The 12,404-nt window shown below is 59.7% G+C and overlaps 1 protein-coding gene across 1 annotated transcript in view; it reads left to right on the top strand.

Annotated features, from left to right (window-relative positions):
- Sorcs2 (sortilin related VPS10 domain containing receptor 2) overlaps nucleotides 1-12,404 on the top strand; it is a 347,236-nt gene that overhangs the window by 130,791 nt on the left and 204,041 nt on the right. The window contains exon 2 of the mRNA XM_071614778.1: nucleotides 4,828-4,895. Coding sequence (XP_071470879.1) covers nucleotides 4,828-4,895 — 68 coding nt within the window. The remainder of the gene's footprint in view (nucleotides 1-4,827; nucleotides 4,896-12,404) is intronic.

Genomic DNA, 12,404 nt, shown 5'->3' with positions numbered 1-12,404 from the left:
CAGAGGCCTTCATCCATATCAGGGTAGAGTGGTGGGTGGTCCCACGGGTGACGCTGTGGGTGACTTCGAGAACAGCTCTACTGGGGTGTGGCCTTGCTGATGAGGCATCTTGGATCTGGCCAGGTCCTACAGGATCTGCTCAACCGAAGGGGATGCTGAGGTTCAGAGAGGCCGGGGACCGTGGTGCCCCCACAAGGTGCCTTTAAGACTTGGGGCAGGCTGCGCCCTCCCCCCAAGGTCAGCTGACAAACTGCAGCCACACGGTGCCCTGCTGACTAAGGCCACCAGGCTGGGCCCTGCAGTTGGAATGGCAGCGCTGACTCACCTGGGAGGGAGGGAGGGTGTCCCATGACCCTCCCTTCCCAGGCCACCCCCTGCCTCGTGGGGCAGGGGTGTTTGTGTGGCAGAGGAGCTGTCACATCCCATCTGGGGCAAACCGTGGGCCTCACTGAGCTTAATCAGGCCGAGTCTAATTCCCTGTGTCCTGGAGGGAGCCCCCTCGGGGCCGGTGGCTCCAGGGCTCACACTTCCCGAAGGAGACCTCTCGCTCCCACTTGGCCGTGAGTGCTGGGACAATCTGTTTCCACCCGCTGAGTCAGGGTGGCCTCCCGCAGTCCCTGATCACTGTCCCTCGGCTGGGGTGGCAGGGATTCCTTGAGTGGCCTTCTCTGAGGGGTGGCCCTCTTCACTGAGGTGCCAGTGGAGCAGGGAGTTTCTTGGCCCCTGGGTACATGAGAGAACCACGGCTAGAGGAACAGGGCGATTGCCCAGGTCCTGTGAGGGGCAGTGGCCAGCAGAACAGGCCTGGGCTTCGGGAGCCTCAGGGCCTCTCCTGCTGGTCCCCAGGAAGAGCCGCTGGCCTCTCTGTGGATCTGGTGTTTTTGGAATAGGATGGCAGTTGCGGTGGCTGGGTCAGGACTCCACGGAGGCAGGCGCGTGCCCAGTGTGCGCATGTGACATGCAGCTTAGTGCAGGAGGCATCCCGACAGTGCACGTGGGTTTCCTGCGGGGTCCCCTGCTGTGGTGCGCGGTGTTTTTCTGCACATGCCCACGCCCTTGCCCGTGCCTTTCTGAGCCTCTTTGAGCACATGTGCAGAGGCGTGTCATGGTCCTGGGGACGGAGGAGCCTGTGGGCTCAGGAAGCTGGTGCCTTTCTGCCCAAGGGCGCGGTGCCTGGCTGGCTGAGACCGCGGCTGGCCTGTTGAACCCCCGCCCCGTGGCCGCAGCCTCTCCCGCCCTGCCTTCTTTCTTGGCCTCCGTTTCCCTTCCTGTGCTCGATGGTGGATGAGTTTTGCCTGTTCCCATCCCAGCCCAGGAGCACCCCTCTCTGTTCCTCAGTTCACGTGTCAGTGCAGCGAGGCGGTTACGCATGGTGGTGGTGGTGCAAGCCAGTAGTCCCCACCCCTCGGGAGTCTGAGGCAGGAGGATCCCTTGAGCCCAGGAGTCCAAGGCCAGCCTGGGCAATGCAGTGAGGCTCTGTCTCCACAAAAGCAAAACTTCCACAGCTGCCTGCAGCGCTGTGGGTGGTCCCATCTGGGATGATGGGATTTCCCACTAGTTCTAGAATCACACTCCACACCTGGGCAAGTGGACAGGTGGGACAGGGAGGGAAAGGCCTCACCAGGGTCGGTCTTGGCTTTTCTAAGTCAGTTTGCAGCTGATTACTTCACTCAGCAATGACCCATCTGGCTCCCTCACCCTATGGCTGACCAGTGCCTGGACCGGCTTTGGAGACAGTGGTGCTGGAGACCATGCAGGCCCTCCCTCCTGGAGTGCCCAGCCTGGGTGGTCAGGGAAGGCTTCCAGGAGGAGGTGGCTTTCAGAGAGAGCAGCAGGCAGGCAGAGCAGTGTGGGAGGAGTGTCCAGCTCACATGCAGAGGCCCTGGGGCTACAGTCCTGCCAGTGAGCTCCTCTGTGGTGATGCTGTAGCAGCCTTCACCATGGGGTCTCTTGTGTCCATGTCACATGGACTCACGCCCATGGCATGCTGAGCTGGCACGAGGAGTCACCCAGCACCCATGGGCAGATTTCCTGCATGAGGACAAACCCTTGCATTGCCACCCCCGGGGCCAGGAGGACTGGAAATTAGTCGAAATGTGAGGGTGACAGTAAGGAATGCACCGTCCTCCCCCCTTGGCGGCAGAGGCCTCCTTCCCTTCTCTCTTTCAGTTGAGCCTGGGCGTCTGGGCATGAGGAGCCCCCGAGGGCGGCACCTGGGCCACTCCTCTCACATTCCTGATTCCCTGCCCCCAGCTCAACACGCCCAGAGCTCTGGGCCCACCCGAGGCAGGAGGCGGTCCTGGGGGAGTTGGCGTCCAAGGCAGGGAGTGGAGGCCCAGAAGGGTCACAATGTGGAGGCTTTGAACCCACTAGAAGTGCCTCCTGCGAACAGGGTCCGGGCCTGGCCGAGAGGCGCCTGCCTGAGGTCCAGCAGCTGGGGCGGCCAGCTCTGCGCCGCGGGGTGTGGTTTTGACAGATCATTGCAGCTCTGTCTGGTTTGGTTTCTTCATCTGTGAAACAGGACAAGAGCCATCCAGGGGCCCCCTGGCAGTGGGAAGGGGTGAGCGAGAGGACCTGGGTGCTGGCCCTGGCACATCAGGACCATGCCGACACCAGGGGTAACCAAGCGTGCCACACCCCCCTCGAGGCAGCCCCAGAGAGCAGTCCTGTTTCCCAGTGTGGGGCATGGACAGCGTGTCCTCTTGATGGCAAAAGGGTGCCCTGGGCATGGAGGCGGGAGCTGGGGCCTTCCCGGGGCCCTGCCTCTGCCTGGCATCATCGCCCTCGTCCTCTCTGGGGGAAAAGCTGCTTTGGTGTCTCTGCTAGTGGCTCCCATGCTTCAGCCCTGGGGACACTGCACAAGAGCAGGTCTCCACCCTGGGAGGACAGACCCTGTGAGCTATGCAGGTGGGGAAGTGGAGTGGGGCCATGTGGGGTGCTGTCCCAGGGGGTCGTCTGGGACACTTCCCAAGGCCATGTGGCTACAGTGAACCAAGAAATAGGGGTGGTCGTCGGGAAGAGGGTCCCAGATGAGGAAGAGCCCCGGCGAAGGCCGGGCCCGCTGGAGTGGAGGCTGGGGGTGGGCGGGAGTGGAGTCCCCAGCAAGGCCAGCCCACGCAGGCAGGAGCTCCCGGAATCGAGTCCAGCCTCCAAACCAGGCAGCCTCCAAACCAGGCAGCCTCCAAAACCAGGCAGCCTCCAAAACCAGGCAGCCTTCAAACCAAGCAGCCTCCAAAACCAGGCAGCCTCCAAACCAGGCAGCCTCCAAACCAGGCAGCCTCCAAACCAGGCAGCCCGTGCGGGGCCTGAGTGCCAGTCCGGGGCCAGCTCCCACCCTCGAGGCGTGCCCAGAGCTCTGGGCCCGGCTGTGACGGGGATGAGGTTGGAGCGATGATTTCATCCTGGATGGGACTGGATGAAACAGACTTTGAGGTTCCTTCCAGCTGTCACGCTCCGGCTCCACAAAAACCCCTCTGGGGACAGCGAGACCATATAAAATATAAATCAATAGGTTAAAAATACGCTTGTCTCCTGCCCGTCCGGGCCCTGTCACTCAGTGCCGCCTCCGTCTTCAGAGGCTCCGGCTCTGACTCGGGCAGGCTGTGAGCTGGCAGAGGAAGTGGCTTTGTTCCCGAGCCAGGCAGGGACAGCGGCTGTCGACAAGGCCTCCCTTTCTTCTTCTTTTAATCATCCTGCCTCAGACGCACGCTGTCCCGTCTTGGTTGACATCCCTCCTCCTATCTTCCCTGCTCTAATCACCAGGGAAAGAAAGACAGCCGTCCACAGGCTCCTGGCCGCGTCGGCAACGCCCCGCAGGCCGAGGTCCCCAAAGCTCAGCCCTCGGGGAGCAGCCAGGGTGCTGGCCACGGCCGGCTGGCGACCCCAAAGTAACCAGGCTAGCAGGCACGCCGGGGACCTGGGGGTGTCCCGTTGAGTCTCCCGGGGTTCCCATGGCAACGGGAGTGTTAGGAACCACTAACGCGGACTGGCAGCAGAGAGATGAAATGGGATGGACTGAGAACACTGTGGCCGCTGAAGTAATTGGGGATCAATCTCCTTTCCCACAGGGGCTGACGGATCCCCATTTGCTCTCTCTCTCTCTCTTTTTTGTTGTTTCATGCACCCGTTTTTAAGAGCATTTTGAATGTTCTTAAACACATTTATTTTCATTTTCTAAATGGCTGCATTTTCTGTACAGGACTGAAATGAAAACAGCTTTGTTACGAGGGCCCCAAGAGTGTGTTGAATAGTTTAACAACAAAATAAAGTGTGTGTGTGTGTGTGTGTGCACGTGTGCGGTCGTTGATTTATGGACCCCCTCTGGCTGTCTCAGCCATCTTGCCCACCGTCCCCCCACTGTCATCAGCTCTGACAGCAGCCACCACTCTGGAAAAAGTAATGACAGCACGGCCCGCAGGGGCCTGCTCCTGTCTGGGGCGGCGGGCTCGCAGCTGCTCCCGCTGGCTTGGGGATTCTCCGTGGCGCTGGTGGAGAGGCCCTGTCTTCAGAAGCCTTGCCAAGTGTGCCCAGTGCGCCCAGGGGACCGCCACCGCGGCTGTTCCTTTGGTCGCAGTTTGAGATCGTGCAAGGCTGGGTTTGGATGATTCCTGCCAAGTGGTGACAGGTAAAAAGATCTCACAGGATCGGAGTGTCCCCAGAGTAGTTCTGAGCAGCAGAAGTCATGGGAACCAGCCCGCATCTGCATGCTCTGGCGCGGGGGCTCTAGAGCAGCTGTATTTGAGACCCCAGAGCCCAGGGGGAGGTCCCTGAATCCCTCTTTGAGAACTGCCACCAGCTCATGCCCACCTTTTCCTGTTAACTCCACAGGTGATCTTGATCCTGACGAAGTACTACCATGCAGACATGGGGAAGGTTCTGGAAAGTTCTCTGTGGCGGTAAGTCAGCCTGATGGTGGGCCTTTCTGTCCTGCGCTGTACCTGTGTGGCGACTCTGGGGTCTCGACTGAGGACTGAGGCTTTAGCGCCTTCCTGCCGTGGAGGCCTGGGGCTCTCTGCCTGGACAGTGCACTCAGGAGAGGCTGAAATGGATTGGCAGTTTAGCCGGAGGGCGCGCAGCTGGGTGCAGGTCAGAGCTGCTCCTCTCCTCCTCTCCCCTCCCCTCCCCTCCCCTCCCCTCCCCTCTCCTCTCTGTTATCCTCCCCTTTTGTTTCCTCCCCAGGAGCATGGTGTGTTGTGAATTCAGGTCAGTGCGCATTTTCCCTGTGCCGCTGGACATCCCATGGCTCCTGCAGGCTCCACAGCGAGCCTGTCCTCATGGTCGGTCGGTCGAGGTGTTTCCCTTTCTTCTGGGCTTAGCTTGGTAGATAAACGACCCACCCGCAAAGCAGGACATCTCTTTATGTGTGACATGTGAATGTGGCCGGAGGACACTGGCCACCCTTTGGTGTCTGCAGAGAGGGGAGTGAGGAGGAGCTTTGGGGAGACTGTTCAGCTTGCCCCCATCCGCCCTGTTTATGTCCCTTGCAGGGTGCCAGCCCTCCTGGGCGGTGGGTGCAGACTTTTCCCCAAGAGGACTCGCCGGTCCTCCACCAGCCGTTCTTGGGCGTGGAGCCCTGCGGCTCCCACCGTGCGTTTCCCAAGTGATAATTAATTCCTTGTTGTTGGTTCATCTTTCTCCTTGGCCCGCCCCTGCTGGTCAGGACTGGGGTCTGTGGGAGGCAGCAAGGGGCTGAATCATTCTGCCTTTGGTTTGCTTTTGGCAGGAGGACTTGGGGCCCCACTCCGCGGGTCCTCGTGGTGGGATTTCTGTGTCGCTTTGGGAAGTCATTGCTGTGGCGCCTGGACTTGGGACCTTGGCTGTGTCTCCTTGAGCCAGCTGGCCTGGCCACCGTGGGCTCAGGCAGCCGCTCCCCTGGCTCCCCAGTGCGTTTCCCAGCCGGCTCCCAGCTGCGTACTCGTCCCTGGCTCCTGGGCCTGTTCTTCCAATTCCATCACTACTGCCAGAAAACGGGGTCAGGCACGGGGCCGCATTCCTCCAGGAGGACGTGTTTCCTGACGCCCCCGCGCGGCCCCGCCTGGCGGGGAGCTGGCTCTCGCAGCCTCCTCGCTGGCCGTCCATTGTTTCCGGATGAGAGCAGAAACCACTCAGGCATTGAGTCCCAGCGGAGTCCCTTGGGCTTCCCTTTGGGGTTTACGCAGAGGGTTGGCTGAGGAGCCATGGCTCCTCGGGGCTGGCAGACCCCTGCGGGGTGTGGCCTTGCTGCTGGGCAGATGGAGTGCAGATGGGGGGATCCCCTGGCTCCATGGTGGATGAGATGGATGGACACAGTTCAGTCTCCTCCTCCTCCAAGCAAGACGGCTCAGTTCCCTCAACTGCCTGTCAGTCAAGACCTGAAAGGCCCTGGTAACCCCTCCCCTGGGACAGCTCCCTAGAGATTTCCAGAGTGTGGGTTCCTTGGCCCCCCACTGCGTATCTCTAATGGTGTTGGGGTGGTGAGCGGCTGGTCCTTCCTGCTGCCATCTGCACTGTGCGGACCATCTTGTTGCAGGTCCTGGTGGGGTGTGGGGACTGAACCTGGCTGGCCCTGGGGCCCGGGGCCCAGGACTCCTTGCTGACGGGCCCAGGCAGGGTTCTTCAGGAGCAGGTGGGGGAGCCCCACTCTGAAGCCCCACTCAGAGCTGCCCCAAGGGGGTGGGAGGTGCTCGTCCTGTAGGATGGGGTGGGGGGCCCTGGAGGGGCTGTGGGACAGGAGGAGGTGCCCGCCCACGTCTCCAGAGCGGCACGGTCTCCATTTAGCCTTTCCCCAGAGCAAATCAACAGAGTCTGACTTTGCTTGTTCCTCTCATCACCGTCTCGAGGCCCAGACGGCTCCTCGCCTTTATTAAACATGCATGTGGAGCGTGAGTCGTCTCAGGAAAGCCTGCCTCGTGGCTGCAATCACTCTCTTTGTTTATGTCCTCTCGTTATGCTGATGCTCTCACGCAGATGTAGGCCCACACTGAAGGGCTGTGTTCGCTTCCATCTCCAGTTTTCCACGCTGTCACGTGGCTGTCACCCTCTCAGCTGCACGCTGGCCCCGGAGCGGGTCCCCCAGCTTTGCCTTCCCCGAGTCAAGGCTGTCATGAAAACCTTAGGCACATAGTTCTCCTTTCCCTCCGGTTCCCTGGGATGGACCTGGCAGAGGCAGGGCGCAGAGCGGTGGGTTCTTTAAGGGGACGCACGTGGCCGCCAGGCAGGCCCCCACTCCTGGGCAGCAGCGGCTCCCAGCTTCCTAGGACGGCAGGGCTGTGGTTATTCCAATCTGCTCCCCTTGCCTCCTAGTGGGGCGAGCTGCTTCCCCTGCCTGAGTGCTGGCCTCATTTTCTCCCCTGGGAATCATCTGCTCCCATCCTGCCATCTGTCCACGGTGGGACTCGGTGGGGAGCCCCTTGGACCTTCCCTGGGAGCTGCCTGCCTCTGTCGGCCTCTGAGGCCCAGGAGGATGCGGTTTGCAGGCTGTGTCTGGGGAGCACATATTAAATGGGGTTATTAAAGACCTACTTACCGAATGCACACCCAGCCTCCCAAGAATCCTCCTGGGTAATTCCCATAAATACATTTTTAATGACAGGTATGGTATTTACATTCTAGAAATGGCTCTCTGAAATCTATGCCAAATACATTTTTAATTGTCCTGCATCTAATGGGCCCGTGCCAGTCGGCTCTCCCTCCCGCCCTGATGATCCGTGATCTGCACCGTCTCCTTGTGGTGGGGTTCTCTGCTCCACCTCCAGGCCCTGGGAACCAGGCTGGGGGTGAGGAATGGGCTCCCCAGGGTCGAGGCCGCCTGGCCGCCCTCCTCCTGGGGCTAATGACCAAGCTCTTCTCCCTCCAGCCAGGATTGCGTTTGAGTCCATCCTGACTTTGTCCTCCCAGCTGTCTGGGAGCAGTGGCCAGTGTAACAATTGACCACAGCTGGGGGTGGGGCTAAAACAGCAGAAATGTGTCCTCCGTCTGTCCTGGGGGTCAGAGTCCAAGTTAAGGTGTCTCAGGGCAGCACTTCCTCTGAAGGCGGGAGGCAGGACCCAGCTCCTGGTGGCTGTTGGAGGACCCTGTGGCCACCACTCAATCCCTGCCTGGGTCTTCACGTGGCTGTCCCTGTGTATCTCTCCTTTGAGCTTCTTCTAAGGAAACTGGGATGGTCCAGCTGGGTGGTCCAGGATGAGGTCATCTTGAGAACCTCACCTCAGTCACATCTGCCAAGACCCCTTTTCCAATGAAAATCATGGTTCAGGGGGACATCTCTTCTGATGCTACCATTCAGTCCACCAAATAGTCTATCACTAAGCCCTGGTGATGCCTTCTGATAGAATTCCCTAAGTGGCCCCATCTCGGTGCCCACCCCCCGGCCACCCTCCCTTTCCACCTCTGCAGCTGCAGCTGGCTCACAGGGACCCTCCCAGCCCCCGCCCGCTGCCCTGTCCTCCCTCCTGTCACCACACCCCCTCCTCCTGCTTGCTCTTGCTGGCTGGCTGGCTCCTGGCGCCCGCACCTGCCCATCCCAGCCCTCCCGCAACCCTGCCCCAGGGGAAGGAAGCAGCGGGTGGAGCGGGGGCTGCTGTGGAGTGGGGAGACCCCGAGTGCTCAGAGTCCCCATGACACTGTGTGCACTCCATGACACAGCGAGTGTCACTTCAGGGCCCCCTTGCCAGGCCAGGGGGTGGCCGTGATAAACGAGGGACCCACAGACGGGAGGGCTTCCTGGGACTCTGGACTCTGGGTTTTAAAGTGGGACTAGTCGTAGGGATGAACTGTCCCCCTGAGACAGAGCGGAAGAGCAGCCCTGGGCTGGCCCTCACGGGCCTCCACGCCCCGGCTCCTTTTCACTACTGTCCCCGACCGGTTTTAGATGTCATCTTCTCCGTTGCCCCACCGGATGGCACTTGGCACATCTGCCAGGGGGCTCTGTGTGCATAGAGAAGTGGGACCCTTCTCCCCTCGGGACCTGCGTTTGTCCCTGGCTGAACGCCTGGTCTGAGGAGAGGGCGGCCGCTCTCACAGGGGGTCTTGGTGATGCAGGTCCTGACTCTGGGGTCCGGATGGGGCCTGAGAGCCGCATTCTTAATGAGTTCCAGGAGACCCCGATGTTCCAGGGCCACAGAGAAGCAGGCCTGGTGGTTCTGGGGTCGCCCTGGAGCCTGGGCCCTGCTCGCAGCCTCTGGCTGAACCTGGGCCGGGCCGAGCTCCATCCTCACAGAGGCCCCTGTGGGCTGGGGGCCTGGAGCGGGTGGCCTCTGGTGTGGCTCCTTGTTCTCACTGTGTCAGCTCCTCGGATCCCGCCCACCTGTGTGGGATCTCTCCTGTCCCTAGAAGGAAACACAAGAATAGATTCAGGAAAAGTCCGACACTGTCCTCAGTCCCCACTCCCTCCTAGAAATCATCTCTGCCTTAAAATGGGTGCCCATCATTCCCCCTTGGGTTTTGCCTCTTACAAAACAAAACTAAAGTACAAACTGATGCGTGAACCTCAATCTGTGTGGACTGAGCCGCCGCATGAACACGCCTGTCTGCACCCATCCTTCCTGTTCAGCTTGTCTTAACCTCCTGCTTTTGGAGTTTGATTCACAGCCCTGACTTGGTTTTGGTGATTGCCCCTGAAGCACATGGGGGCGGACGCTGTGGGCGCCCCCTGGAGGAGCCTTGGGCACTCTCACTCCCTGGGGATCTTGCTGTTCCACTCAGGGCTGCAGCGGGCCCCAGTGCCATGTCTCCAGAGGATGCCCGACAGGGAGGTCGCTCAGCTTCCTCTCCTCTTGCCAGCAGGCTTGGGCTGCTGCATGAGTTTGTTCTGGGACCCGTGTTACTGGAGCAGGACAAGGCCACCAGGATACATTCTCTTCATATGTGACACAGTTCAAGAGCTGAGCCCAACCAGGAGGGCTCTTGCTGGGGCTGCTGCGCCTGCTGGAATTCCAGTGGCCACAGCAGGTCCCCTGGAGCCTGCATCTGCAAGGTGGGGGAGGGGAGGGGCTGCTTCTGAATGAGGCAGGGACACAGGTGGGACACGGGTGCCATCTGCACTGCTCCAGGAAAGACGCTTTGTGGCCAGATTTGATAGGTGTCCCTAGTTTGGAGAAAGGTCCCCAGACCTCTCTGCAGTGGGACTTGTCACAGTCTGTCACCCTCCAGCCACAGCACCTCCCAGAAAGGGCATGTGGCACTCCCCATCTCACCTCCTTCCATGATCTCTAATTTTATTGTATTTTATTAAATCTTATTTCATTTTAAAATTTTTCATTTTGTTTGGTTTGTGTTTGGCTTAATTTTTATTTTGTTACTTGTCCATTTTAATACTTAAGTATTACTTTATTTGTGTTCTGCGGCCTGTCCTGGGATTGGGTTCCGGGACACACTTTGGGAACTGTTTCTGAGCACCTGTGTTCCAGGAGGGCTGGCACCTGAGGTTTTCAGGTGGCTCCTGTTGGCTGTGTTACTCTGAGGTCAGATTTGCTTCTGTCTTTCTGTGGTGTCCCCCCCCCCCCAGCAGACCTGGGCTCAGCCTGCGTTCCCTGGAGCCACACTGCGCCGAGTGAGCTACGCAGAGCCGCGAGCAGGGCACTCTGCCTGCCCACAGGCTGCCCCAGGGGTCCGCTCATTTCCTGGTGGTGCTGGTGTCAGGCTCCAGGCTTGATGAGCTGATGGGGCTTGTGGGTAGATGCAGGTGAGCGTCCAAAGCCACGGCCTCTGATGGGAAGGTGACAGGAACACCGGCCTTGCCCTGGTGGCCCGCAGAGGGGCTTCGAGAGCAGCTGCCGCACACTGTAAGGCAGGGGATGGGCGCCCAGTCGCTGGTCCAGGTCTCCACGCGGACAGACCTTGGTTTGATCACGACTCTGTTTCCCCTGGTCTTGGTGACAACCGGGGCCTCCTGTCAAAATGCTAACTGTGCAGACCTGGACACGGACTGCACGTGCCACGGGGTGGCTTCAGACAAGCTCCCCAAACACTGGGCGCTTAGCAGGCGCCAGGGACCCGCTGCGGGCTCCTCTGCGGCGGCTGCTCTGCGCTCCTGGCCGTGTTTCTAGGTGTCCGCCCTCTCATCACCATGGAGACTGAGTCTGATCTCAACAAGACTCAGAGCAGATAGAGATCAGAGGGGCCCCGCCTCAGAAGCTTGCAGGTTCGCATTTGTCAATAAATAATTCGGTGCAGATCAACAGTGTGATGAGCTTGGTAATGAGGTCTGGTGTGAAGCGCCCCGGGACAGGTGATTGAGAGGTCACGGCACCTTGAGGACAGCCCCGTGTCCCGGTCCCTCATGGCCTTTCTCTGCCTCAACTTCAGTACCTGCCTTCCTCAGGTCCTGGCTTTGACCCTGGGGCCTCTCCGCCATCGGCCTCTCCTTGGTTCTTCCCACCGTCTCCTCCCGTCCCTCTGATCAGCCATCAGGAGCTTTCCTTCCTCCTCCGTCCTCCCTTCCTTCTGTATCCGATTCTCCCTGGGCCGGGCCGAGCTCCATCCACAAAAAGGGCCCTGTGTGCTGGGGGCCTGGAGCAGGTGGCCCTCTGGTGTGGCTCCTCTCCTTCCCTCCCACCCACCATCCATCATCTGTCCATCCATCCATCTGTCCATCCACCATCCATCCACCCACCCATCACCAGTCCATCATCCATCCATCTGTCCATCATCTGTCCACATTCCATCTATCCATCCATCCATCTACCCATCCATTCACCCACCCATCACCTGTCCATCATCCATCCACCCACCCATCACCTGTCCATCATCCATCCATCTGTCCATCATCTGTCCATCATCCATCCATCCATCCACTCATCCAACCACCCCCCATCACCTGTCCATCATCCATCCATCTGTCCATCATCTGTCCATCCATCCATCTGTCCATCCACCATCCATCCACCCACCCATCACCTGTCCATCATCCATGCATCTGTCCATCATCTGTCCATCATCCATCCATCCATCCACCATCCATCCACCCACCCATCACTGTCCATCATCCATCCACCCACCCATCATCTGTCCATCATCCATCCGTCCATCCATCCACCCATCCATCCACCCTCCCATCACCTGTCCATCATCCATCCACCCACCCATCACCTGTCCATCATCCATCCATCTGTCCATCATCTGTCCATCATCCATCCATCCATCCATCCACCATCCATCCACCCACCCATCATCTGTCCATCATCCATCCATCCACCCATCCATTCACCCTCCCCTCACCTGTCCATCATCCATCAATCTATCCGTCCACCCATCCATCCACCCTCCCATCACCTGTCCATCATCCATCCACCCACCCATCATCTGTCCATCATCCATCCGTTCATCCATCCACCCATCCATCCACCCTCCCATCACCTGTCCATCATCCATCCACCCTCCCATCACCTGTCCATCATCCATTCACCCACCCATCACCTGTCCATCAT

Source organism: Marmota flaviventris, chromosome 7 (assembly GCF_047511675.1).
Source record: "Marmota flaviventris isolate mMarFla1 chromosome 7, mMarFla1.hap1, whole genome shotgun sequence".
Taxonomy (NCBI): domain Eukaryota; kingdom Metazoa; phylum Chordata; class Mammalia; order Rodentia; family Sciuridae; genus Marmota; species Marmota flaviventris.
The sequence above is the reverse complement of the archived record's forward strand: the minus strand, read 5'-3'. Positions and strand labels throughout refer to the sequence as shown.